Here is a 27,758-nt window from a genome sequence, read left to right on the forward strand (position 1 = left end):
AAGGGTCACTTAGCTCCTTTCTCCTCCACTTCCATTTGAGATAAAACTGGGAGGATTTGGGAGCCAGTATTACAAATATTTACAGAATATTGTACAAGCAGATGGCATCTGGCATTCTAGCAAGCAGAAGGCAGCTACCTCCGTCCACACTGCGGAAATAGCCCTGCAACTATGCAAAAAGGTTTTTTGGAAAATAACAATTTCAAGAACAGCCAACATATATATATATATATACACACACACACACACATACATGTATTTGAAAACAATGGACATGTTGGAACGGGAGAGGATAAAGCCACAGCCTCTTGCAACCTTCGGATCAACTGAGCAACACACACACTTCAGTGGCAGAAGTTTGTCTCTTGTGAGCAGTGCCAGGCAGAGGCAGCCTCCCCATCTATGGCTTTGGTGGCTGAGCAGCAGCTGACTGCCAAGTGCTTCTTGGTCCCCTGTCTTTCCTGGAGCTGGGGCAATTCCTTGCTAGCTGCCTCTTGCCAGTGTGGCAGGCAAAGGCGTGGACCCCTGAATGCACACCCCCCAGAAAGAGTAAGCAGCAGCACCAACCCGTCCCAACAGAGGCTCCAAGAAGCCCTTGCAGCCTTGCAGGAGGAATGTGCCCCAACTCCTTCATACCCTTGAGAGCCCAGGCAGGGCAGAGTTAGGAGGTCAGCTGCTGTGACTCCAGGCTGCTCTGTGCCACCCTCCCCAAAAGCTTCTGCTCTACCCAGCCAGCAATGAGGACATGGCACAGCCATTTGTCCTAGGCAGAGGCATCTCTCCTGGTGGGACATCTACCACCAAGCAAATGGTGCGAGAGCGGGGGAAGGGTAATTCCTATGGTGACATGATACAGGGCCAGATTTCCTGAAGGAAAGCCTGGCCTCCTGCCTGCTCTTTCTGGGAAGCAAGTCATAGCCAGGCTGCCTGCTGCATCCATCCAATTGCGAGGCAGGCAAGCCAGGCACCTGAGCAGCTGCCTCCAGGCCACTGGTCCAAAGTTCAATCTTCAACCTCTCCAGATAAGGCAAGGAGAGACCCCTGCCTGAACTGCTGCCAGCCAGGGGCAGAGCAGCCTCTCTCGAGGCCGGCACTTGCCTGGTGTTTTTGACTACAACCTCCATCCTTCCCAGCCAAGCGCAGCTGTGCTCCCAGCATCACACAGCTGGGGCTAATGGGAGTTGTCGTCCAAGGGCACCACCTTGGGGGAGGCTCATGTTGGACGATACAGGGCTAGATGGACCGGTAGCCTCCCTTGGCAGAAGGCAGCTTCCTAGGTTCAGTGATGCTCAGGTGACAACGGCGGCTGCAGAAGCAGCACCTGGCTATCAGCAGTTGCCCAAGGATGCTCAGCAGGCAATGATGACATGAGCTCTAAATATCTGTGGCAACAGGCAGCCCAGACTCCTGGATCATGTTCAGACTGTAACAGGGAAGGGGGGGGGTCCTGTTTCCTTGCAAAATAAGAGTTTGGAACCCCCAAGAGAGGGGAGCCAGCACCATCCAGCTGGCCACAGATCTGGCTCACTGCACCTCCACAGCTACCATTGCCCAACCAGCAGGACTTAACAGTGAAGAAGAAGCCACAAGGAAAACACTGAAGGATGGAACTGGAAAAAAGCGAGGCAGGGTGGATGTGGGGGTGATGAGTCCCCTGGAGGCTTGCTAAACCCAAGTGAGTCACACATGGCTCCAGGTGTGATGTATGTCTGCATAAAACCATCCTCCCCAGATTGGTGCCCTCCAGGTGGACAACTATTCCCATCAGCCCTGGTACACAAAGAGGGCTGACTCCCCACGATGGGCAGAACTCCACTGAGTTCTGCCACCCCAGAGTCCTGCTCATGAAAGAGGCAAGGAACAGGGAGGAGTGAGATGCCCATCAAGAGAGGCTCCTTGAAGAGAAAGCGCTTCTCCAGGGAAGCAGCTAGGAAAGGCAGCTAGACAGCCTTGAAGAGGAAAAAGGCAGCTGCTCCTTCTCATCAATGGCTACAAAACTCTTTTCGACTCCTGAAAGCTTTTTGGATGCCTGGGATTAAAAAGAGACCATCAAGGCCCGTCCACTGCCAGAGGCAGGAATCCTCCCTCCACTTTGCATGGATAGAACCCTCACCTTGAGATGGACACCTGTGTGTCGCAGCTGGGCTTGCCCCCAGACCCTATTGGGGGGGGGGGGTTCCTTGAAAGAAGTCTGGCCAGTGAAGGGCCGAGAAGGAGCCCAAATGCTCCCTGAGTGGGGTGGGGACAGATTCCCCCTCCTTTAGTTTACCATTGTATAAGTTACATATATTTATATATATTTCTATATATATATATTTTGTAGAGAGACACGCACACAAACCCTTTAAGAAATGACAGCCACTCTCATCAGCGCTACACAGAAGCAACACTTTGGGGTCTGTCCATCCCCGCTGCCCTTTCTGGCAAACGCTTCCAGGTCATGAGACCTCGCGAGTAGTCCCATCGTCACAACACGAGCAAAACGGGGGAAACAGCCATGAAGCCCTGAGGTGGGAAATAGCTCTGGGCCCCTCCTGAGCTGAGCAACCAGGCCCCACCAGGGTTCCTGCTTCTCCTCCTTGCACGGTGACAGTAGGCGTCTCTCGCCCACCAGGCGGGCAGCGAGAGGAAGAGTAGGGCCTCCGTAAGCTGCCATCCCACAAACCACGGCAGGAGGAAGGAAAAGGTTGCGCGTCTTCTGCCACTTTCGGTGCAGCCGGCCAGTCCCCCGCTCGCAGGTGGCCCTGAGGCAGCTGCAGACCCGCACACGGCAGAGGTGGAAGGGGGTGGGAGGAGTTTGTGGCTCCCGGCAGCTGTGCCCCCTGGCTGGCGGCACGGGCCTGAGGGTGGGGAGGCAAGAGCGCTCACTTGAGCAAGGAGATGTCGTCGGCAAAGTCGTCGTGGCCCCGGCGCAGGCAGCGCAGGCAGCGCCACTGGGACACCATGAGGCAGAGAGGGAGCATGAAGAGGGCGCAGATGGCCGCCATGACGTAGGCGATGGTCATCAGCGTGGACTCGTCTGTCTGGGGGATGTTGTAGCCACAGTCCTCCATGTTGGAGTGAAGGAAAGGGCCGTCCACAGCGGCCGTGCGGAACTCGTCGTGCACTGAAGCCAGGGGAGCAGAGGAAACAGAGGATAATAAACACAGGACAGCAGTGGTAAGACAAGACAATTCACGTGCAGAAGGCCCCAGGTTCGATCCCAAGTAAGTACCTTATTTTCTGTGTATAAGATGCTATTATTTCCTTAGAAATAATAGGCAAAAACTGTGGGTCATCTTATACACGGATAGCCGAGGGGATAGCGATTTGTGGCAGCAGCCAGCAGGAGATTTGCAGCGGCGATTGGGTGTGTGATTGGTTGCTGCGGCCAGGCCTGCTGATGATTGGCTGCGGCAAGTGGGCGTGATTTTAGGCATGTCATGGCTGCTTTAGTTGAGATTCCTGCATTGCAGGGGGTTGGACTAGATGACCCTCAGGGTCCCTTCCAACGCTACAGTTCCATGGTTCTATGAGATGCATAGGCAATGGTGTGCCTGAGGCAGCTGCGCAGGTGAGTGGCACCCAGCTCTGCCCACTGGAAGAGGCTGCCCGTCTGTCTGCCCCTTCTGCAGTCAGCCCCTCCTGACACCTTACACTTACCATGGCAGGCACTGACTGCAAAGCCAATGCGCTTGCGAGCCCGGTCAAAGACCACGTAGAAGCCCTCCATGATGACAGCGCCCATGACGGTGCCCGTGGACGACTGGGAGATGGCAAACTTGTAGCATTCATCCTGAGACGTGGCCACGTCCTCGACAGGCCGCAGGTATTGCTGAGGGAGGGAGAGGCTTTTGGTAAGCCAGGGCGCAGAAATACTACCTTCCTTCTCCAAATGAGAATATCCTGTCATGTAGGCTCAGAGGCGTCAGGGTTGCCCAACGAGATGAGGAAAGCACTCTGCCCATGCTCAAAGGCACTCTTGTTTTCTCACAAGGGCTAGGACTAAGGCCAGCTGCCATTTGCTATCAAGCTGGGCGCAGTTTGTTTCCTCCCTGCTCATCAGGAAACACTAGCCTGAGCTAAGTTGCATAATTGCTCTGCTATTTTTGCTTCAAAATTTTGAATTTGTGATGTGAGTTTCAGCCAAATCACCCTCCTGAAAGCTCAGCTGCGTTTTCCAGACTGCCTCAGTCTTCTGCACAGCTGTCTTTGCATCCAGCGTTTTTAGCACCACATTTAAAACCACTGCCCCCTGCGATGTCAGCAACGTGTTGATGTAGTCTAGGGTTTCCCAAACATGGGCCTCCAGTTGTTTTTGGACTACAAATCCCATCATCCCTAACCACTGGGTCCTGCTAACTAGGAATGATGGGAGTTGTAGTCCAACAACAGTTGGAGTCCCGAGTTTGGGAAATGCCAACTTAGTCTTTGCATTAAAAACAAAACAAAATTGCAGCACCTGGTAGCTCTGGCAGGCTCCCCTTTAAAGAAAAACGTAATTTTGGCGCCACTTTATGGAGGGCTGGAATAGTTTTTAAACTGTTTCAGCCCACACCAGCGAGTGTTTTTAGACTATGCTGCTGCTATTGTTTTAAAGTGCCTTTAAGAAGAATGGGAAAGGATGAATTTTGATAGTTGAAGAAGACCCCCAATTCCCAGCAAGGTGAGTGGACATTTTAACAGATCCTCCTCTCCCAACACCCAAATTCCAGCCCACAGCTGAATCCGTTAGCATTTTGGTTTAGCTCTAACCCAGCTGCTGCCAAGCAAGTGCCCAAATCCAAAAGGCTGGTGTTAATCTGAGATCTTTCTCTCCAGTCCATCTTCCTCTTTACTCCCTAGAAAACTCCGGGCCCCTCAAGACCTCCCAGGTGGGGAGATTGGGGAATTCAACTCTCAGTGCAGTCGTACCTTGGTACTCGTACGTTTTGGCTCCCAAACGCCGAAAACTCAGAAGTAAGTGTTCCGGTTTTTGAATGTTTTTTGGAAGCTGAACATCTGACATGGCTTCTGCTTAGGTGCAGGAAGCTCCTGCAGCCAATCAGAAGCCACGCCTTGGTTTTGGGAGTTGAACAGTCTCCCAGAACGGATTAAGCTTGAGAACCAAGGTTCCACTACGTGGATGGAAGATTGAGATAAAATAGTGATAGATAGCTATACATAGATATATACAATTGTGTTTGATGAGGCTCATAACTACTGTATTTTATATTTTCCTTTTTCTATGTTATTCTTTTCTTTTGGTGCATTGACTTTTATTCTCTTTCTACAAAGAGAGTTTGGATTTCATGGCTTAATATGTTAAAAATCTCTAAAACAATTCTATTAAAAAGGGGGGGGGGAGAACTCCTGGCCCCTCCAAGCTGCAAGAACTTCTCTTGAAAGCCAGATGCAATGCCTTAGCCCAAAGCACACATGCAGTCGCGGCACCTACCTGTGGCAGGATGCTGATCCGGAAAGATTGGTTGGTGGTCTCGCCCATCAGGTAGAGAGAGATGACCGGGAAGATGTGCCAGGGGGTGGTGCCCACTTGCCAGCAAACCAGCTGCTCCCCCAGCCAGAAGCCATCGGGGAACTTCTCTGTCTGTTGAAGAGGGAGGGAAGGGGGTCTTCTTGGCACCAGGACAAGCCACACCAGATTTTGGGGGAGGAGAATCAGGGTGGGGAGGCTGCTGCTTTTTAAAAATTATTTGCTTTTCTTCCATTCCTCAGGTCAACAAAGATGAAGCAGCTCTCTACCTCCACCCCAGGGAATAATGATGCTTTGCGCTAGAACATCTAGCATAGAGATGCTGGCTCACTTTTCAGAGGTGGGGTGGAGAAACGGTACCAGAAATAGGTTTTACCATTTCCATGCATTGCAACACACCCCCAGAAGAGGCCCAGTTACGCTAGCCAATTCATTTTTCACAATATACCGTATTTTTCGCTCTATAAGATGCACCAGACCATAAGACACACCTAGTTTTTGGAAGAGGAAAAGAAGAAGAAGAAAATTCTGAATCCCAAAAGCCAGGACAGCCTCTCCTGGGCAAGGGGAGCCTTCATCCCCTGCCCGGGAGAGGCTAAGCGGCTAAGCCAGAAGCCAGGACAGCCAGCGGGCTCCCCCAAGAGCTGCACTCCCTTTAAAGAGCGTGCAGAGTATGTGTGTGACTCTCGGGGGCTTTTCCCCAAGAGCTCCATGCGTGCTCTTTAAAGGGAGCACTGAGCAGAGCCTCCCGCCTGCATTCGCTCCATAAGATGCACACACATTTCCCCTTCCTTTTTAGGAGGGGGAAAGTGCGTCTTATAGAGTGAAAAATACGGTATGCCCCATTGCAGGATCTGAATGTTCTGGTCCCAGAGCCCTTGGTTCAGGATTCGAACACAGAGCTGAGCACACCTCACTCTCCACAGGTCCTGCAGATAGGCAGACTAGGAGGTGCTCTTTTCCCTTTGCTGATCCCACCCCCAGTGCATATCTCACCGAGGAAGCTGTCTTTATGGACTTCACTGCTGCCTCAAAGACTTTCTTGGGGAGGCGTAGGTTGGTGGTGCCGCTGTCAACGATGCTCTTGTCATAGTTGTACTGCGGGGAAAGGCAAAGGGGCTCAGGCTCCAAAAACACCAATTCCCCTCTTCCCTCGCTTTCCCAAGCTCATGCACACCAACTCCAAAACAGCCCTGGCAGTGGGAGACAGAAGCTGACTCATACTGGAACCTGCATGGGTTGGGTGGGGGGTTTCTGAACTGGAGTTCCCCTGCTATGGCCAGGCTGAGCACAACCTGATCCCAAATCTGAGGAGCGGGAGGCGAGCGGTGTTGGTCTGTGGCAAGCGCCTGGGCAGAGGAGCAAGGGCAGGGTCCAGTCCTCAGTACCAAAAGGTGTTCCTAGGCCCCGCCTCCACCTCCAAACCAAGGCATCTCATTGGTGGGCACTGCTCAGAGGTGGCTCCTCTGCACACACCACAGTAGGGTGGATTTGATTTTATATCAAATTGATTTAAATCATTAGTCAGTAAGACTTGATTTAAATCTCTCTCTCTCTCTTTTTTTTTTTTTACAGAAACGACTCATTCTTGCTGGTATAATCTTAATATTTACAACCAGATGAAAGTTTCATTTTTGGAAGAATAAATTTTCAGAGCAGTTTTTACTGTTACATCAAAAATTTGGTTATACTATTAGAAATACATAGACTGATAATTATGAAATTATTGTGAGGTTTAACAAGTTAACTGTTTATATTTAGACAACTTTTCTGCTGTACTTTATTGGAAGAAGAAAAACAATCATTTCCTTAATAACAATTAAAACAATTTATTTAACTAAAACAATAACATTATAGCACATATATCAATGTTTGCTAACTGATGTCGTTAAACAATTTTTAAAAAACCAGCAACTTAAGACTGAGTTTTAGCACACATGAAAAACTTAAACAAATCCTTATTTCCTGATGAATAGCCTTTGGACTATAATGTAACTTAAATAGAAAACTATCTTAGTCACTTGGTGGGTGTCCGTGTGGGGTAGGTGTGTAGGTATGTTGATATGTACAGTATATGTAGGTACAATGGTACCTCGGGTTAAGTACTTAATTCGTTCTGGAGGTCTGTTCTTAACCTGAAACTGTTCTTAACCTGAAGCACCATTTTAGCTAATGGGGCCTCCTGCTGCCACCGCGCCGCCAGAGCATAATTTCTGTTCTCATCCTGAAGCAAAGTTCTTAACCTGAAGCACTGTTTCTGGGTTAGCAGAGTCTGTAACCTGAAGCATATGTAGCCTGAGGTACCACTGTATTATATAGAGTAATATAGATATGTTTTATGTTATGAAAATAAGGTAGTGTGCTGTGTATGTGTATTGTGTAAATGTATATGTATGTGTTTTATATGTTAATAAAATTTAAACGAATAAAAGGAAAACTATCTTTAGAAAGATTTTTCCTGCAAAGTCATTTAATTTTAATAATGCAATTCAAATAAAAAAATCTGTTTTTTAAAAAAAAAACTTTGATTTTTATCCACCCTGCACCTGAGCATCCCTGGCCCCCTCTCACCTCCTTGCAGTCCATCTGCAGGTCCTGCCCGTTGATCTCTATCCTGACAATGATGACCTCGTAGTACCACTCCTTCCGAATCGGGGTGTACCAGATGCTGCCCACGTAGAGGGACGGGTCGATGCCTCCAATGATCTGCAGGGACAGGGGTGTGGCAGGAAATGGCATGAAGAGGAAGGGGCCGAGAGGAGGGTGGTGGGTGCCCCGTTCCCCTCCCCTCCCCTCCCCACCGCTCCTCAAAGCACCAGCAAAATTCCTGCCTGGGCTGCTGGAGACTCAGAGCTGCCTAGAATCTCCAGTTCCGGCCAAGTGCAAATGGGACAAAGCAGGCGATGGAGAGGAGAGGACACTCTGTGTGTGCTTTGACACATTCTTCTCCTCAGGACCCTCGTACCTACGGGACCGCCTCTCCTGGTATGCCCTGCGGAGGACCTTAAGGTCCATAAATAGCAACACTCTAGAGGTCCCGGGCCCTAAGGAAGTCAGATTAGCCTCAACCAGGGCCAGGGCCTTTTCAACACTGGCTCCGGCCTGGTGGAACGCTCTGTCTCATGAGACCAGGGCCCTGCGGGATCTGATTTCTTTCCGCAGGGCCTGTAAGACAGAGTTGTTCCACCTGGCCTTTGGCTTGGAACCAGCCTGATCCCCTCCCACTCTTTCCTTTTCCTTCTGTTCTGGAACCCCTATTTGGGGACTTCCCTGGCTTTTCTGGTCCACGTAGGACCAGTCTGGATAGTTGGCCTTGGTGAAGATTTGACGTTTTCTCCCCCAAACAGTTTTTGATCTGGGCTTCCACTGAAATGAGACAGCATTTTAAGTAGTATTTTAATCTTGTTTTTAAGTTGTATTTTAATCAATTGTTTTTATACCTGATGTTAGCCACCGTGAGCCCGGTCTTGGCAGGGGAGGGCAGGGTATAAATAAAATAAATAAATATAATAAAATTAGAACGCTGACCACTAGGTCCAGTTGTGGCCGACTCTGGGGTTGTGGCGCTCATCTCGCTTTATTGGCCGAGGGAGCCGGCGTACAGCTTCCGGGTCATGTGGCCAGCATGACTAAGCCGCTTCTGGTGAACCAGAGCAGCACACGGAAATGCCGTTTACCTTCCTGCTGGAGCGGTACCTATTTATCTACTTCCAGTTCGTGTTTCAAACTGCTAAGTTGGCAGGAGCAGGGACCGAGCAACGGGAGCTCACCCCGTCACGGGGATTCGAACCACCGACCTTCTGATCAGCAAGTCCTAGGCTCTGTGGTTTAACCCACAGCGCCACCCACGTCCCTGGCCTTCCACATACTCACCCCCAAAACAGGAGAGCCCTCCTGCCTGAACCTCAACATAGCTGGGCTGTGATTGCTTAATGGTGAGGGGAAGGCACTCTGCAGATGCCCAGAGGTGCTCTCAACCTCTTTATTATGTAGCTGTTTCAAGACTGGGAACAGGTCTGGGGATCCAACTAAAAGGAGGAAAAAGAGACCCTTCTTACCCCAGCGCCCCTCACTCACCATGCTGCCCCCCACAGAAGCCAGGGCATCCGAGACGTTGGGCGGGAAGCCGGCGCCACACAGCTGCAGGGAGAAGAGGTTGGGGACCTGGGTTTGCTTCACCAGCGAGTCAAAGAAAGGCTCCAAGGTGTCATCAGGCTGCAGAAAAGGAGACGAGGGAGGAGGGACTCAGCATCAGTGAGCAGGGAGGAAGCAAGTAGGCTGTGAGCTAGCCCTGGGCTTCAGGCTCACAGGTAGGCCCTGCTGGGCTTTGGAGGCTTGGATGCTAGAATATCAAGGAGAGGGGGATGGACTGCAACAATGTGGAGTTTTTGCCCAACGTGGAGTTCGAATCCACAGCCCTGAGATTGAGAGTCTCCTGCTCTACCAACTGAGCTATGCTCCTTGGGAATGAGGAACATCTAGAGCCCTACCAACCCAAACTACCACTGGCCCCAGCTAGCATGACCAATGGTCAGGGCTGATGAAAGGAGTCAGATGACTCCAGAAGAGCAACAAGCTCGCCAAACTCAGGACGAGACTGCGGATTTCATTCTGGGCAGCTTCTGTGTTGCTCCCTGGCAAAGGTGCAAAGCCCTGCTCTCCAGGGACCAGAGATCCAGGGTGGCTAGCTGGTCAGGTTTAGCAAAATCTCTCACTTGGACTACTGCAATGCGCTCTACGTGGGGCTACCTTTGAAGGTGACCCGGAAACTACAACTAATCCAGAATGCGGCAGCTAGACTGGTGACTGGGAGTGGCCACTGAGACCATATAACACCGGTCTTGAAAGACCTACATTGGCTCCCAGTACGTTTCTGGGCACAATTCAAAGTGTTGGTGCTGACCTTTAAACCCCTAAACAGCCTTGATCCTGTATACCCGAAGGAGTGTCTCCACCTCCATTGTTCTACCCAGACACTGAGGTCCAGTGCCGAGGGCCTTCTGGTGATTCCCTCACTGCGAGAAACCAAGTTACAGGGAACCAGGCAGAGGGCCTTCTTGGTAGTGGCGCCAGCCCTGTGGAACACCCTCCCACCAGATGTCAAAGAGAAAAACAACCACCAGACTTTTAGAAGACATCTGAAGGCTGCCCTGTTTAGGGAAGCTCTTAACGTTTGATCCATTACTGTATTTTAATATTTTGTTGAAAGCCGCCCAGAGTGGCTGGGGAAGCCCAGCCAGATGGACGGGGTATAAATAATAATTATTATATTATGTAAAGTGCTTAAGGTCTCACAGAGACCTGCCAGAGGACAAATGCAAGGAGACTGTTCTGCAGGTGGCATTCAAGATGGCAATGCCCTTTAAGGGGAGCTCAGTTTTAAGGACAGCAGGATTGGCTCCCTAAGCCCCTTTGGGCCTTCCAAGAGCCAGGGCAATGGGGTTAAAGGAGGGTTATCCTATGCTGCTTCTGTGGCTGCATTATAGTTTCCAAGAGTAAAACAAACAAACAAAAACAGGTAAGCCTCTAAACTGGAAAACTGTAGGGAATTTTAATAAATTTTAACTGCCCAACACATTTCCATTGGGAGGTGATGTTGTTGTTGTTGTTTTACTCTGCAGTTGTGATTTGTGCTGGAAGGGTTTGGGGACCCCCCCACCCTCTTACATTATACAGTTTCCACAGTGGCAAGGGGTACATTTCTTCAGAGGTGCCCACACTGATGCCAGGCTCACCCGGGCAATCTCTGCATATGCCAGGCCCAGGATCCCTTCCCAGTTGGACCCGTTGATGAAAAACTTGTCCGACTCAGTGATGGCAGCAATGTTGGCACGGACGGTGACGTTTGGGCCGTGGGGGATGGTCACCAGGTCCGTGCCGAGCTCCCCTTCCCACTTGCCCTGCGTGTACGGCACGTAGACTCCTTTCCGCAAGTCCCGGTACGTACCAGAGCTGCAAGAGACACACAGGGGGAGGTTATGAGGCAGTGAGAACACAGGTAGGTGGCATGTTGAGGGAACTACCTGCATGAGGCAGCCTCAAAAACTCAAGGAAAGACCAGGAAAGACTGTTTATATATGCGACAACAGCTGCAAGGATGCTACTAACCCAAAGATGCAAAGAACCAACAGTCCCAACTAAGGAAGAATGGCAAGCCAAACTGCTGGACTACAGGTGAAACTCGGAAAACTAGAATATCGTGGAAAAGTTCATTTATTTCAGTAATTCAACTTAAAAGGTGAAACTAATATATGAGATAGACTAGTGACATGCAAAGCAAGATATGTCAAGCTTTTATTTGTTATAATTGTGATGATTATGGCGTACAGCTGATGAAAACCCCAAATTAACAATCTCAGAAAATTTGAATATTAAAAAAAATCAGCAAAACAAGGACTGCAAATAGAGCAATATTGGACCTCTGAGAAGTAGAAGCATGCACATGTACTCAGTACTTGGTTTGGGCCCCTTTTGCATCAATTACTGCCTCAATGCGGTGTGCAATGGATGCTATCAGCCCTTGGCACTGGTGAGGTGTTATGGAAGACCAGGATGCTTCAATAGCAGCCTCCAGCTCTTCTCCATTGCTCAGTCTCATGTCTCTCATCTGTCTCTTGGCAATGCCCCATAGATTCTCTATGGGGTTCAGGTCAGGCAAGTGTGCTGGCCAATCAAGCACAGTAATCCCGTGGGCACTGAACCAGGTTTTGGTACTTTTGGCAGTGTGGGCAGGTGACAAGCTCCTGCTGGAAAATGAAATCAGCATCCCCATAAAGCTCACCTGCGGAAGGAAGCATGAAGTGCTCCAAAATCTCCTGGGAGATGGCTGTGTTGACCCTGGACTTAATGAAGCACAGTGGACCAACACCAGCTGATGACATGGCTCCCCAAATCTCTTTTCTGATGAGAGCAGCTTTTGCATCTCATTTGGAAACCAAGGACCCAGAGTCTGGAGGAAGAATGGGGAGGCACACAGTGCCAGATGCTTGAAGTCCAGTGTGAAGTTTCCACAGTCTGTGTTGATTTGGAGAGCCATGGGAACTTTTTACAAATTATGTTAAAAAACAACAAAATGAATTGGACTCCTTGGCAGGTTTTGAATAAACATACACAAATTTATTATTGTTACCATAATAGATAGATAGGATTTTTACAATTTTGTAACATGCAGAGAATAATATGTGTTGAAAAACCAGAGAGAGGAGCTGAGGGAAGTCTTGTGGGGGGAGGGGAGGAAGGGTTTTTCTTGGGGAGGGGGGGAAATGTGGGGGGAAATGAAGATGATATGTTTTTGATAATTTGTTATGTTGAAATTCTTAATAAAAACTATTTTAAAAAGAAAAGAAAAGAACGGACATCCAGAACGAATTAAGTCCTTAACCTGAGGTACCACTGTAATTCTGAGAGTGCTCTTGGCAGATGTGGTGCCTTGGAGTGGGGGGGGGCATCACATCAATGGTGTGCACCTGCCCATCTTCTCTGCTCACGTCTCCGTAGCAAGAGCAGCAGATCGCCCTGAGGCATGTCCATAGCACCCAGCCCATTCCCGGCCGGCTTTGGGCCGACTCCCCCATCAGCGCCTTGGCTCTGAACGGAGGCTGGCTGGCTCTCCCCACTCGGCCACGCAAGGCGAGGAGGCAGTGAGCAGACCGAGGCGGAAGGGAATCAGCCTGCCATTGTCCATTGTGCCCTCCAGCAGCAGCTCGAGGGCTAGACAGTAGCTCAGCATTTCTTCCCCCACGGCACAGAAAGAAGCCATTTAGCCCCGATCTGTGTGCTGGTGTCACCCTGGCACTGCCAGCCCGTGGCCAGATGGTCAAGTGTTTTCAGAAGACCTTACCAACGATCGAAGAATGGCAGATGAAGATGATGGATTTTTCGGAGCTAGCTGGCCTAACTGGAAGCGTCCGCGACCAGAAGGAGGACGAGTATCAGGAAGAGTGGATTAAATTTAATGATTACTTAGTTAAATATATTAAGTTAAACTAAATGAAAACAGCTTGCAGATACTTAATTGGCTCAGGATTTTATTTATGTTAAGTGTCGAATTAATATGTTTAATTTCATAATGTGAAGATTTAAGGATGTTAATGTTTAAGTTAAATTTTATAAGAACTGTGATTTGGAAAACCGTTAAAAGGACATGCAATGAAATTCAACCAAGGGGAAGCAAGGAAGTCACTTGTTAACAAGTGTAATTTTCAATAAGGCTATGCTTCATGTTTGTTTGTCTTATGTGTTTGTTTGTTTATAATGTTGTGAAAACCAATAAAAAAAATTTGAAAAGAAAAAGTGTTTTCAGAAGACCAGAGACAGATGGGGTAAAGGGGCATAGGGATTATGGCTGGCGCTTGCAAAGGCGAAAGCCCCTCAAGCAAATTAGGGGCTAAACACCTCCCTGGCGAAAGAGGCTGGCGGGACAGAAGAGGGGAGAGGAGCAGTTTCCTCGCAAGCTCAGAGCTGCCCTCTCCTGCCCAGCCCCACATCAGCTTCCCTGCATACTCACAGCTGGCGCCGGTAGTACCGCCTGAGGAAAGGGTGAGGTGCTGCACCCACAGCAAAGTTACTGCTCCCTGTGTCCACCAAGATATTCAGCTGGGGGAAGAGAAAGGGAGAAAGGTCAGTGCGTTTCATGCAGAGCAGCCCAAATGTGCATGGCAACATCCTGTCCAGGACAATGAGCTTGTGCCTGACCCACCCACGGCCCAGAATATAATAGCTCCAGGGTGCATAATGCAGCACCACGTCTTTTTAAGCGAGGCTGGCTTCTGTTAGCATTGGGCATATGCAGCCTTCTGAACTACACAGGTCTCTACCTCAGGGAGAAAGGATCTAAATTGGGCACAGAGAGGCCAAGCTTGGCATCAAGATGCAAATGTTCTGTCGTTTTGGGCAGCGGCCTGTTCCAAGTTCCAGGAGTGGAAGGCAAGTTCCCCCAAGGAAAACGTCTCTGTGCACATATCTTGAAGCCAAAGGGAGAAGCCGGCTCAGAGCACAAAGTCACTGGTTCACCCCCTGCCCTTGGTCTGCAGCGACAGCAGCAGCAGCAGCTCCTCTGTGTGGTTTAGCCAGTCTTGGAAGAAGCGTCAGCATCAGCAGCAAGCTGCAGGTGTATCAGTTTCCATGTCAGCTGGGGAAGGTCAGGGCCGCCAGACCCCAAGGTGGTGGCGCTGAGGCTGGAAGGAGCCTGCCTCCCCCAATCGCTACGCGGCCTAACCCTTTGCACAAGGGGTGCAGCAGAAAGACAGATAGCTTGCTAACCTTGTGGGGTCAAACGCGGAACCATTTGAAGCGCTGCTGTCTGAAACAGCACAGGAACACTGTCCTTTACACTAGGAGTGAAGAAGCTGCCCACTAGGGCTGATGGGAGGTGCAGTGCAGCAACAGCTGGGGGAGAGCACAGATGTTTCCCACATCTGCTTTTTACGCTCCAAGAAAGGAGGGGACACCCCCATGCACTAAGGCACAAATACTCTCCAGGGATGGGTGCTTTGAGAGGGTCTGGGCCACTCATAGGAGAATTCAAAGAGGGGTTATGAAACAAGACTACTTCACTGTTGTATGCTCACTGTTCATATGCTTTATAAATAAGAATAGTGTGCTGAATAGACCCCCAACGGCACATGCCTCCATGTGGAAAGGCTATGGTATTGATATGTGACTCCTCCAAAACATTGCTTTGCAGAATCTATTTCATTAGGATGCCTGCAAAATTTTATCCCAACTGCAATAATGTTTTTGTTTCTTAATGGTATGCCCTGCAGAGGACCTTAAGGTCCATGAATAATCGTAGTTTAGAGGTCCTGGGCCTCTAAACCTCCACAAGGGCCAGGGCCTTCTCAGTGATGGCTCCGACCTGGTGGAATGCTCTGTTCCATGAGACCAGGGCCCTGCAGGATTTAACTTCCTTCCGCAGGGCCTGTAAGACAGAGCTATTCCGCCTGGCTTTCAATTTAAACTTAGCCTGATCTTTTATTCCCCTTCCTTCCCTCCCTCTCCCCTTTTTATGAAGATTTCCCGCTATGGGATCCCACAGCTAATTCTCCCCTGGCCTCCTCGCTGGCCCAAATAGGACTAATTTAGCCAGCTAGCCCTGGTGATCATCTAATGTTTATTGGATGGATTTCCCCCCTAAATTGATTTTGAATTCTGAATTTATTGTTATGCACATTTTATACTGTATTTTATGCTGTTTTTTGTTGCATCAATTAAGTGTTTTAAATTTGTTGTTAGCCGCCCTGAGCCTGGTTTTCTGAACCGGGAAGGGTGGGGTATAAATAAAAAATTATTATTATTATTATTATTATTATTATTATTAATTGTCTGTCTTGTTTGTTTGTTTGTTGCTGTTTTTGAAAACTTAGTAAGCATATCTTTGGAAAGAAAAGCCCCAACTCTCCTGCCTGGATAGCCATGCAGCAAGACAGGCCATAGATGGGAGAGCATAGTGTCCACGCAGGCTTGAGCCCAGCAGCTTGGGGAGGAATTTCTCTCTCGTTAAAGGCCATCGAAAAAGCAACAGTCCCCCCTAGCCTTGCTTGTCTTAAGCAGCCCCAAATGGAGCAAGGAAGAAACCTCGCCATGGAGGCAAGAGGTCAGCACAGAGGCAGGCTGCAAGACCTCAAGTCACTTCCTGCAAATGTCAGACCAGGCAAAGGCATTTGTAGCTTCTGCTACCTCCAGATTTCTGGGAAGAAAGTCATGTGTGCCTAATCACAATGAGATCACAAGCAGGATGCCAGATACTTGTTGGCTCCCTCTCCTGGATCGTTCACATAGGATTCTTCTATATTTATACAGCTTTTCACCAAAATTCATCATCCTTCCGTTCCATATGGCTCACTTAAAAGGTCCATCAGCAGCCATTAGTACACAGCATCAGTCTTCTCTAGGCTATGAGCATCCTGTGGCTCAGCTTCACAAAGATGCAGAATGCTCAAAGCATCCTTAAACATTTATACAGCACAGAGCACTTGGCTTGGCACCTCCTGCATTTTATTACCAGCACTTGACAGAGGGATTCCCCTTATATATTCACCTCTGCCTCCTGACCACTTCTACTGGTTTCTTATAGGCAAGACTCTTAAATGTCGGTGACTACCTGGCAGAGTAAGAAGATGCTTTGATAGGTCAGCAACTCGCAGGGCTGATCTAGAACTCGAGACAACCCCAAATGACAAGCAATGACCTTTAGCACCAAGTGTGCAGCAGCAGCAGCAGCAGCAGCAGCAGCACGTCAGCAGGAGTGGAGAACCTCTGGCCCACCAGATGTTGCTGAACTACAATTCCCATCAGCGCAGCAAGCATGGTCGTGGATGATGGGATTTGTAGTTCCCCACTGTTGGACCTTAGAGGCCAAGACAAAAAAAAACAACAAACCAAAAACAAACAAGAACCTCCTAAGCAGACCATTGGTTCAGACAGAGCTATTGGGTTATGGTCAGAGGCAGTAATGCTTCTGATAGCAGTTGCAGAAAACCACCAGAGAGAGAGGGCGCTTGTTCTGCTTGCAGCCTTCCCATAGCTTCTGGCTGGCCATTATGAGAACAGGACGTTGCACTTGAAGGGCCATTGGCCTAATCCAGCAACATCTTATGTCCTTATGTTACCACTAATGCAGTGATTTGCTGTAACTGGCCTATCTGCAAGTGGTAAAGTCACTGCAGCCAGGTGTGCACCGGCCTAAGTCCACATGGGTTGCACATCAACAGAGAGAACTAAACTGAAAAGGAAAACAACAAAATGATTGGATCATTAGCAAAGCGGTTCAGGAAGATCCACACACCCCCAAAAAAGAGTTTTGTGCTCCTATTTTGTTCTTATCATGTTAACTTATTTTATAAGGAAAGGTGGGAGCCAAGAATATTTCAATGGTGTTCTTAGGGGCAGCAAATTTCAGTCCCCGATTTTCAGAATGCATTGCAAAATTACTCTGTAAACTTGAGACTGAAAATGGTTGTGCCTAAGAGAGCCCTGGAAGAAGGATTCAATTTGGGGAAAAGTTGGGCTCAATAAAAGCCCAATTCTGTGCCAAGAGGTCTCCTTCATCCTTTCCCTGCCTTTGGGGACCTGCCATCTCACTTTCTCTACATGCGGTTGCATGTGAAAACCCAGGCACTTCTTGTTAGGAGCTGAGAGTGTGGAGAACAGAAGCCTACCCGTTGTTTTTGCCCAGGACAGCAGAAGCAGTTATGCACTGCACCAGAACAGCCTCTTCCGTGCGTCCCAGAGGACATAGCCGCAAGCCGCCACTGGGTTTGCTGGCAGTAATTGAACTCCCTCTGTTCGGCTGCAAACCTGGGCAATAAACACACACACCAATGGCGGAAGTGTATCAGAGCGGCCATACCAACCTCCTCTTGGGTCCTGCTGCAAAATCTCTCAGTGAGCAGCCGGGTGGGGCCTAAACAGAGAGGGGGCAATAGAGAGCCTTGCCAGGTCTTGCTGCTGGGCAGCCTTAATCCTGACCTCACAAGAGCTCCATCTTCTCCTAATCCCCCACTGAGAGTGTGCCAGGAAAGGACTTACTGCTTTTGCACTAATCAGCAAACCACAGTGCACATGTGTACACAAAGCACAATCTCTTGCTCCCTCCGATAATTTTCTGAAGGCTGTCACCTGCCTCCTTTGAATACTCACCATCCAGGCAACAGACAAAGTCAAGCTTCCGTAGGGTTGTCACCAATGCCAGCCCTACACAGAGTAGGCCCATCAAAGTTAATGGCCATGGCTAATTTACGGCCAGTTGGGTTTAGTTGGGTCTACTCATCATTGGCTCCAACCCCGTAAGTTTAACTAAATTAACAGATGTCAATGAACTGGCTTGTGCACTCAAAGCAATCTTCGGGGGAAACAGAGTCTGCTCTCTGCTTCTGGTGCTACCATCTCTTTGCCTGAATGTGAAGAGTTCAGCATAAGGCATTTAAGGGTGCAAGACCAATACACCCTGCACAGGAGTAAGTCCAACTGAATAGAATGGAGGTTACAACAAAATGAGCCTGCAGTGACCCTGGGTGGCACAACACCCTTTTAGACTAGAGAAAGCAAATCCAAGGGAGTCAATGTGACTCTTCCCCACACACACCCCAAACAGAGTTTGTTTTTCCACCCAGTGGCTCAAACACTCAAGCACCACCTTGACAGGGCTCTACGGCCTGGCAATGGGTCCCAGAGGGAGATGACAACAGCCTTTGTTGTTCCAGATGACAGCAAGGTCAGCTCCCCAACCCAATGCCCCACCAGCCCTGCCAATCTCACTTTGCAGCTGGCACCCAAAAAGGCCAACAGTTTGCACACCGACCCACACCTGGGGTCACCACTGAGGATGCTCTGCTCAAGCCACACCCACACCCCGCAAATCCTGGCACTTTTCAGCTTTCACAAGCTACACTCACTTGCAGTCAGACAAAGGCTGCCCACCAAACCCCTTGCAAACTCACATTTCCCCTCATCCACACAGATATGACACCCTGTAGCTTGTTAAATAAGTTGGAGTTCTTGTTATTAAATATACCAAGAAAAAAGCACACCAAGAACTCAGGCCAATGTTAGTTTCAATAGTGGGAGTAGTCCCTACTTGCAAATCAATAGTCAATTGTAACAAAAACTAATCCATTCAAAAGTATGTATTCTGACAAGGATTACAAACTCAAATAGAGATTACAAACTCTAACAGAGATTACAAACTCAAACTCATAAAGATATGTATAACACAATAATTACGTGTGGGTAGATCAACATGTAAATGCACAGAAAAGCTCAAGATACACGTTGATCTACCCACACGTAGTTGTTATCTCTGAGAAACGTAGAAAATAACAGGATATATTTATCCAAAAGTCTTCAAATTTACCCGACCCTTTAAAAATTAGCTGATGAAGATGAATACATTGAAACAGGGCCCTGTCCTGGTTTCTGATCCATAATTGACTTCTGACTTCTGCTCAGTGATTGAAACTAAGATCTCCACGTCGAATCTGACTATGCACTAACATGAACTTATTTCTACTCATAAACACTTATCTCTAATTCTGTAACGAATTGTTGTGTTATACATATCTTTATGAGTTTGAGTTTGTAATCTCTGTTAGAGTTTGTCCCCTGTAGCTTGTGGCACCGTATTGTCACTCTAGAGCCTCTTCAAAGTCCGAATACAAGCACTTTGGGGAAGCAATGCCAGTGTTTGCTCTGGCTTTGGAGGCTCAGCTTTGCAGAGAGGTTTAATTCGCTAGCCTGAATTTTGCCACTGTGGGCCGAAGAAAACAAATGTGCTCATAATATGCACACCTGGTACCACTTACTCACGCACACATATAGGCTTGTACTTTTCCCACTTGCTTTCACACACATGCAAGCTTTATATAAGGAACCTTTAATTCCACTGAAAGCACCATATGTTGCTGGCATCTCTTGCTTACTTGGCCCACGGCCAGAGAGCTGAAGAGGCAGCCGTCAGAGGAGGCTTGGGGAGCTGCAGGAGCCTTCCTGGAATCAGGCAGCTCAGAGCAAACCCGCTTGGCAAGGCGAAGTAAAGGGATGAGGGGTTTCGTGGCCTTTTCCCCAGCGGTGAAAAGTCAGCTCGGCAGTGGAAGGGCACAGAGAGCCCCCTCACCCAAGATGTGGAGCACACCATGGGTCAGTTTGGAAAGAAGCAAAGGTGCTGGAAATGCGTTCTGCACATCCTCAGAGGCTATCACCCGCAATATTTCAGGCCAAGCCCCAGCGCTAAAAATAAATCCCACGGCTAAGCTGCGGCTTAAGCCTCAACAAATGCCCAGGTACATCCGGCTGCTTGCGTAGAAGCAGGCAATCCAGCAGCACAGAGGGATCCCTGTGAAATTTTGTGTCTTCGTACATGACAAAAATGCCACTTCTCCCCTCGGATCCACACACACGTTCTAAGCCAGCTCTCTTCCTCACCCACCCAACCAGTCGCTCTCTACGGCAGCTTCTCATTTTCAAAGCTGCTAAAGAGAAGCAGCTCCAGATTAGCACAGCCTTTTTTCACCAGTGGAGAAGAAATGCTCCTGTATCCCAGAGGAAACAAATTATTTCCACGCTCTGCTCACTTTTATCAATGGCTGCACCTCTTCCGAAAGCCCTTCCCCCAGTCTGTTCCCTGGGGGGACCCCAAATAAAGCTGCTGAGGAGCCAGCAAAAACAACTCCACCGACAAGGACTGCTTTGCTTTGCACTGGAAAGGCTGCTGGATGTCAGTTAAGGACACAATGGGGCTGGCCGCACGAGAGCACAGGGATGGTCACTAGTTGTGTGGTCTGGTTAGACATAGTGAGACCCGATTTCAGTGACAGACCACGTCTGAATACCTTTCATCCAACTCCTCCTTTTAAAAAAGTGTTTTCAAAGGATTCAGATAGGACTCAGAGAAGACATCCCTCTTGCCATCTTGCCCTCCCGGCCATGAAGGGCGAACAAGGAGGCAAGTGATCTGTCTCTCTCTCTGCAGGCAGCACACAACACCCAACTTTCCCCTTTCATCCTTGCAGCGACCCCTTCAGTCTCCCCTCCCCCAGGTACTTTGGATCTTCTGAAGGTCCAGCTCCTGGAAATCATCTGCAAAGTGCCCCACCAGAAGCCCCGCTGAAAATCCTAGGCTGGGGGCTAAGAGTCAGAGCTGTGAGCTAAAAAGTACAGGCTGCAAGGTTGATCTCTCTGCCCTGCATTAGCCAGATGGCCTTGGGGAGCCCCCGCCCCACCCAAGCATCACACACACTTACTGTCTCCCCCACACAGCCCCATCTCCACCTGCAACCCACGGACTTTCTTCAGAGGGGGGATCACTGGCCTTGGATAGGAAGCATTCTGAAAGCATCCAGAGCACGGATTCCCGAACTTGGGTCTCCAGCTGTTTTTGGACTACCATTCCCATCATCCCTGACCACTGGTCCGGCTAGCTAGGGATGATGGGAGTTGTAGTCCAAAAACAGCTGGAGACCCAAGTTTTGGAAACCCTGATCTAGAGCCATGCCGTCTCCTTAGGGACCCCACCCCACCCCAACATGGGGAAGGGCGCTGGCCTGGCCGGATACCCCTCGCTGCCCGCCCGCCCGCCCGCCAGCACACGGGGGTCAGTGGGCGCCAAGCTCGTGGCCCGACGGCGGCTCACCTTCTGCGGGGGGCTCCCCACCGTCATCTCCACGTAGTAGCCCTGCCCGGACTTGCCTCGCAGGTTGTCCAGCATGTCGGCGAAGACGCCGCCGCCGCCGCCGCTACCGGGGCGAGGCTCGTCCTGCTCGTCGGCCGAGCGCGGCTCCCGCGACTGGGTCGGCGCGCTCCGCAAGGGCAGCCGGAGCCCGACGGGCGCCTGGACGGGGCCTCGAGCCACCCCGGAGCCCAAGCACAGCAGCAGCCCCAGCAGCGCCCGAGCCATGCTCAGCTCCGCCGGCTCCTGCTCGAAGGCCGCGCGGGGAGGAGGAGGAAGGCGAGGAGCGGGCAGCGGCGAGGCGGACCAGGCTACTTCCCAGCGGCCCGGCGGCGGCCTCGGGAGGCACCTCCAGGCCGCGGCGGGAGCTGCGGCTGCATGGGGCGCCGCCGGCCTAGGCGAGATGCAGAGGCTCCTGTTGCTCGGCGCCGCGGGCCGGCTCCAGCGCAGCAGCTGGGAAGGCTCCGCGCTCGAGCCTGGGCGGCGGCGGCTGTCCGAGGCAAAGGCTTCTCCTTCTGCCGGAGCTCGCTGGGAGTTGTAGTCCACGGGCGGGCCGAGCCGCAGAGAGGCAGCGGCTCCTTCTGCGCACGCGGCAGCGGCGGCTTGCTCGGAAGGCGCGCCTGCCGGGAGCTTCGTAGCGCCGCCTCCTCCTCTGCGCGTTGGTCCGGGCAAGGAGCATCTTCTCTCGGCCTGGCTCTCCTGAGGACGCCTCCTGGCCGGAGGGAGACCGGGGCCCGCGGCGCACAGCGCGAGCTAGAGGAGCCGAAGTCCCTTTGCCCCTCCATAAAATATTAGACGGCGCCGGACAGACCCCCCCCCCAAAAAAAAGTTGATGGGCATCGGGGTGCCAGATTGAACAAAATATTGGGGGGCAGGTAAACCTCGTCATGCATAATCAATCACGTGCACGCACACCATTTGAATGACAATGCCCATCAACTTAGGGAGGCAGCCCCCTCAAATATTTTATGGGAGAGCCAAAGACCCCTTGGCCCCTAGCAATTGCCCCTTCAAGTGGTGTGCAGGTGTCTTGTGGTCAGTTATGTGGGGTGGGGCTTACCTGGGCCCCCTCAATTTTGTATTCAAGTTGGCACCCCTGGCACGAACCAAGGCAGACCAAGTGTGTGGGTTTTTTTGCACCAGAGGCAAATGGGGGAGGCGAACGACCGCCCTTTCTTGGCAAGCCTCAGCAGCTCCTAGGGACTGCCTCTTCAGACCTCTTGGGTGGCCCCCGTTGCCTATATTGTGTGGCAGACCTGAGAGGTCAAGGAAGTCCCTGCAAGTGAGCCACAGTGGGAATGCCTGGCTACAGAGAAGCAGACAGTGGGGTTGTCGAGGGAGGGGCCAGACAAGGGCAGGCAGGGCTCCTGACCATCCACTGGAGTCCCCACCAAGTTTTGGGCTGGTCAAGGTTTCACGCTGCTGGCCTCAATGGTTGGACACCTTCCTTGGAGAAGTGAGACCAGACCTTTGCCCATCCTGGCTGGTCAATGGGGCAGAGTCTGTCATATCTAACTAGGTGTCTGCCCTAGTAGGTTCCTTCCCTATAGTGCGGGTGGTTCCCACCATTCTGAAGGATGCTCTGTATGGAGAGAGCCTTACTAAAGAAATCTGCCCTCCGCACTTGTGGTATGAATAACTATTACCATAGGTAGGGTGTCTGTGCCTTGGGTTGCATCTTCACTCCAGGTTTCTGAGTGAAGTTGAGCACCTAGATCCATTCCATTCAGGCGTTAGGCCTGATTTTTGGAATGGAAACTGTCTTGGTCACCCAGATAGGTGTCCCATGCCAGGTGGTTTTCCTGGCTCTCTTAGCAGAGTTGGTACCATTAGTCCTGGATCTGGCTAGGATGGGTATACATGATGCCACCTTTCAGTAGGTCATCTAAGAACATAAGAAGAGCCTGCTGGATCAGGCCCATGGGCCATCTAGTCCAGGTGAGGTAGAACATCACCTTCAGGATTAGTAGCCATTGATAACTTTATCCTCCATTAGTATTCTCCCTTTTTTCCAAGCTATCCCAAGTTGGTTCCCATCACTGTGGGAACGAGTTCCATACTGGTGCATGAAGGACTTCCTTTTGTCTGTTCTGCATCTTGCAACATTCAGCATCATTAGATGTCCATGAATTCTAGTGTAACTTGCATCTGCTGTGTCCCCTTAACCTTTCTGGTTGTTCTAATCTAGAAGCCCAAGCCCAGAATATGGTGCCTGGAGGTTGAAGTTACTGCTATGACCTTTGTGGTACCACAGATCCTCATCTGTGCTTTTTAATATCTACATGAAACTAACTGCTGGTTGAGGCAATTGAAAGGGCATCGGCATGGTTCTCCTATGCAGCTGACACACAGCTGCTGCTCCTCTCATTCCCATCACCCAATCCCAGGTGATGTCATTTTCAGGAATGGATGTGGGTTAAGAACACAGGCCGCCTTCCGCAAATCAAGCCAATAAATAAAAATACTTAACTAAAAGTAGAAATTACAGATTTTTCTGAGCACTTGGGGTTAAAGGAAAGTATTTTAAAATAACAGCTGTTGAGACATTTCATTCTGCATCTGCTACACAGAGCCAGACAGAGGATGGTGACAGGTGGGTCTCCTGCCCCTCCAACCCAACAAATTCTGGCTATGCCCATGGTTCCACCTCCACTTTTGGAGGTGGTATGGCTCTGAATAGGACGCGGGTGACACCGTGGGTTAAACCACAGAACCTAGGACTTGCCGATCAGAAGGTTGGTGGTTCGAATCCCTGCGATGGGGTGAGCTCCCGTTGCTCGGTCCCAGCTCCTGCCAACCTAGCAGTTCGAAAGCACATCAAAGTGCAAGTAGAAAAATAGGTACCACTCCGGTGGGAAGGTAAACGGCGTTTCCGTGCGCTGCTCTGGTTCGCCAGACGTGGCTTAGTTACGCTGGCCACATGACCCGGAAGCTGTACGCCGGCTCCCTTGGCCAGTAAAGCGAGATGAGCGCCTCAACCCCAGAGTCGGTCACGACTGGACCTAATGGTCAGGGGTCCCTTTACCTTTACCTATGGCTCTGAATGCCAGTTCCTGGGAATCATAACTGGGGAGAATGGCTTGTGTGAAAAACAAAGTCTCTAGTATCCCTCACCACAGTGCAGCAACGCTGGCAGGGATAAAACAAGGAAAGGGGTAGGGAGACAATCTTACGGTTCTGTACGGTGGAAAGAAGCCCGTTCTTTTGTCTGCTTTGAACCTAACATTCAGCTTCATTGGATGCCCCCGTCCGTGTTACAGGCTGTTTGCAGGCTACACCTTTAACCAGAGTCTGCCCCTGATTCGCCTTGTTTTCTTAGACAAGTTGTTGCAGCTGGTAGGGAAGCTGTAAACAGGGGAGACGGTGGAATGAGCTGCTCTCGGGACGCAGAGGCTGAATTCAGCCTTGCTTACGAGTGCCCGAGAGCGAGCCCTCGTATTTTGTGCAAAAAAAAAGAGTCTACGCCGGCGGTCACTTAGATCCACCGATTTAGCCAACTTGCTCGTTTTTCGGGTGCTGCAAAACTTTGCGGGGTTTTCTCGCCCGTGCTGCCGCCCAGTGGCCAAAATCTGCAAGGGCTGCCTGGTTACAGCACGTTGGAGAGCGCTAGGAGGACTCGATAGAGAGAAGCGGTTGCGGTGGGAGGGGGGTAGGGCGGAAATAGTGTGATGAGAGGGTGAAGAGAGATTGATGGAGCAGGGGGAAGGAAGAGCAGGGGGGTCAGTGTATCACTAACTCAGCACTTTCCAGAGGGTTGGTGTTTTTGTGTGTTTCCCACCTACATACAGATCATGCAGAAGGAAACCTTTCCTGCCAGAGTTTGCTGCAGCTGTCAGAAATGCGAGGGTAAAAGAAAGCAACTTAGACAACTCGATTGGGAGAAGAGCCAAGGGAGGTCATGGTGAGGAACAGTTGCCACTAGAAAGATTCCTCCAACTGAGTTAAAGCACAGACATCATATTTCCACCAGCACTTTAAAAAAAAAGGCATGCCTCTGTTTTTACAAGCAAGTCGAAGGGAGATTTGTATTTGAGACCCACCTGGAAAGAACCCCAACAAACCAGCAGCTATGAGAAACAGGTAAGGTGGAGACTGCTTGTGGTTCCAATTCCATTTAATAAGTTAAAAGTCCAGCCCATCACACAGCAGTGGAACTTTCCAACATATACAAAGGTGCAGAATTTCACAATCATCCTTAAATATTTTTTTTCTAGTCCTTTAAATATCTACACAGTTCCTATTTCTTTTAATCTAAACAATCTGGGGGTTACAACAATCCACCCACAGAGAAGGCCTCAGGTACAGAGGAGCCCATGTGTTGGGGGAGCAGGGGCATGTGAGCTTGGGCTCCATTCTGGGGGGTTTGGTCCAGCACCTGCACAAAGGTGAACAAAGGTTTCACAGCCTAGAGGGCAGTGACTGCTAAGCACTAAAGAATGGTGGTCGGCTGGGGTCAGGGTGGGGAGACAAAGCAGCTCAGCTTCCCATCAAAACCCACCTCGTGGAGCTCCTCACTGCCACCCCAAAACATGACTGAAAAAGCATTCAGAGATTTCTCCACCCCCTGCCTAGTTACTGCCCCTTCCTGCCTCAGGTGGGCAGCCATTACCTGCCCGTGAGTTCACAGCCTGCTCTCCTTCCTAGTAAAATGGCAAGGATGAAATGAGAAACTCCTGGTGCCCAGGGAGAAAGGAAACTGAATGCAGATGGACAAGGGGTGAGCAGAGAAGGCGAAGGGACCCAGCTTGTTCTAACCTAAGTAATGTTCAGGGTGTTCCGCCCTCACCTTCCTGCTGGTGCCTGGCAGTGAGACATTAACACTTCCTCTCCCTCTTCCCTATGCCACCAGCCAGGTTTGGTTTTCCTAACTCCAGGTGGAAATTGGACTTGGAGGTTGGGGTGGGGCAGGGAAGGTGATAAAAGACAAGGCCACAAATTGTTGCATTCAAAAGTTGACAAAAGCAAGCGCTAAGGGAAAGTCCTTTTTTCCACAGGGAAAGACTGAAAGGGGAAGATGCCAGAACCTTAAATTACTATTTAGCTCCCCCCCCCCAAGACATTCATCTGAGTCTGTCACATTTCATTCCATTGGAATTTTTTATCACATAATGCCGTTCCCAAGGGGAGACCCTCATGCCTATTTCTCAGCTTGATAAACCCTGAGCAGTGGAAAGGTTCTCCCTAACCCCACCCCCATACAAGCTGTTGGCAGCATAGCGGGTGCAAGTCTGAGCTACTCAAGATACACATCCATACTGTGCTGTACTCAGCCTGGGCTTTTTAATTCTTTGATGGTCACTGGCTTGGAGATTCCTTCATTACCTGTATCCAGGGATCTCTATGTTTAATTTCCTCATCAAGCTATATATACACTGACCATCCTGAACCATCAGCAGCCTTTTAAAAGTGAAAAAGACCTGGGCTAAGGTGCCATGGCGATGAAGCCTCAACTCCTAGCATAAGGTGGAGCCAGGAACCTTCAGCTGCCTATCTCAAGAACAGGGGGGAAAAACCATTTAAAAGCCTCTTAAGAGGAGATGAACCCAGAGAGACCCATACACATCTGCAAGCAGAAGGCATCCTCTGTCAGGATCCCTGATATCAATTTTTAAGTGCAAAAATTAAATCTGTCTGCATGCCCATCAAGTCTATAGTGAAACCCTTGCATTTTTTATTTTTTGGCCAAGAACAATGCCTAGGTGCAGGCAACCCCTGCCAGTCGTCCGGTTCAAGCATACCACAATTGTTGCAAATTTATGCAGCCCCAAGAAGCAAGCCTTATGAAAACCAGAGTGGAAGAATAAGTAGGAGTTGTTGTTTTTTTTTGGGGGGGGGGTTTACGACTATGATCCCATAATTTTTTTTAAGACTGTGATCCCGATCTATACCCCACTCAGAAATGGAAAAATGGCCAGAAGTGCAGAGAGTGGAAGAAGCCCCTGAACCCCTCGAAGGAATCCATGATTAGTGAACTGACAAATGAGGGAACACGGACAAAGTTGCAGTGTTTAAACTGGCTTATGGTAATTCAAGTGAAGGGGTTTCGCCCAGGAGGTAGGTAGGTAGGTAGGTAGGTGAATGGGGGGGATTAGGTGGGGGGGAGCAATGCACACAGCACATCTTCAAAGTTCAAATGGACTGGGG

At 50.0% G+C, this 27,758-nt stretch overlaps 1 protein-coding gene across 1 annotated transcript; it reads right to left on the reverse strand.

Annotated features, from left to right (window-relative positions):
* Positions 1-22,150, reverse strand: BACE1 (beta-secretase 1). The gene is made up of 9 exons (XM_080983570.1): positions 21,579-22,150; positions 13,959-14,047; positions 11,188-11,404; positions 9,530-9,667; positions 8,024-8,158; positions 6,449-6,550; positions 5,417-5,566; positions 3,643-3,814; positions 1-3,106 (listed from the first exon to the last, which is right to left on the reverse strand). The coding sequence occupies exons 1-9, from the start codon at positions 21,840-21,842 to the stop codon at positions 2,865-2,867; spliced, it is 1,509 nt and encodes a 502-aa protein (XP_080839696.1). The 5' UTR covers positions 21,843-22,150; the 3' UTR covers positions 1-2,864.
* Positions 22,151-27,758: the final 5,608 nt, after the last annotated feature.

The sequence above is a fragment of the Podarcis pityusensis genome, assembly GCF_964106645.2.
Source record: "Podarcis pityusensis genome assembly, chromosome: 15".
In the NCBI taxonomy this organism is placed as follows: Eukaryota; Metazoa; Chordata; class Lepidosauria; order Squamata; family Lacertidae; genus Podarcis; species Podarcis pityusensis.

Excerpts from the sequence above, each read along its gene's own strand:
- BACE1 (XM_080983570.1), bottom strand. The coding sequence starts at position 21,842 with ATGGCTCGGGCGCTGCTGGGGCTGCTGCTGTGCTTGGGCTCCGGGGTG. Across the intron at positions 9,668-11,187 it reads CATATGCAGAGATTGCCCGG|CCTGATGACACCTTGGAGCC; the intron begins GTGAGCCTGGCA and ends CCTTTTCTGCAG. Across the intron at positions 5,567-6,448 it reads CCATAAAGACAGCTTCCTCG|ACAGAGAAGTTCCCCGATGG; the intron begins GTGAGATATGCA and ends CCTCTTCAACAG.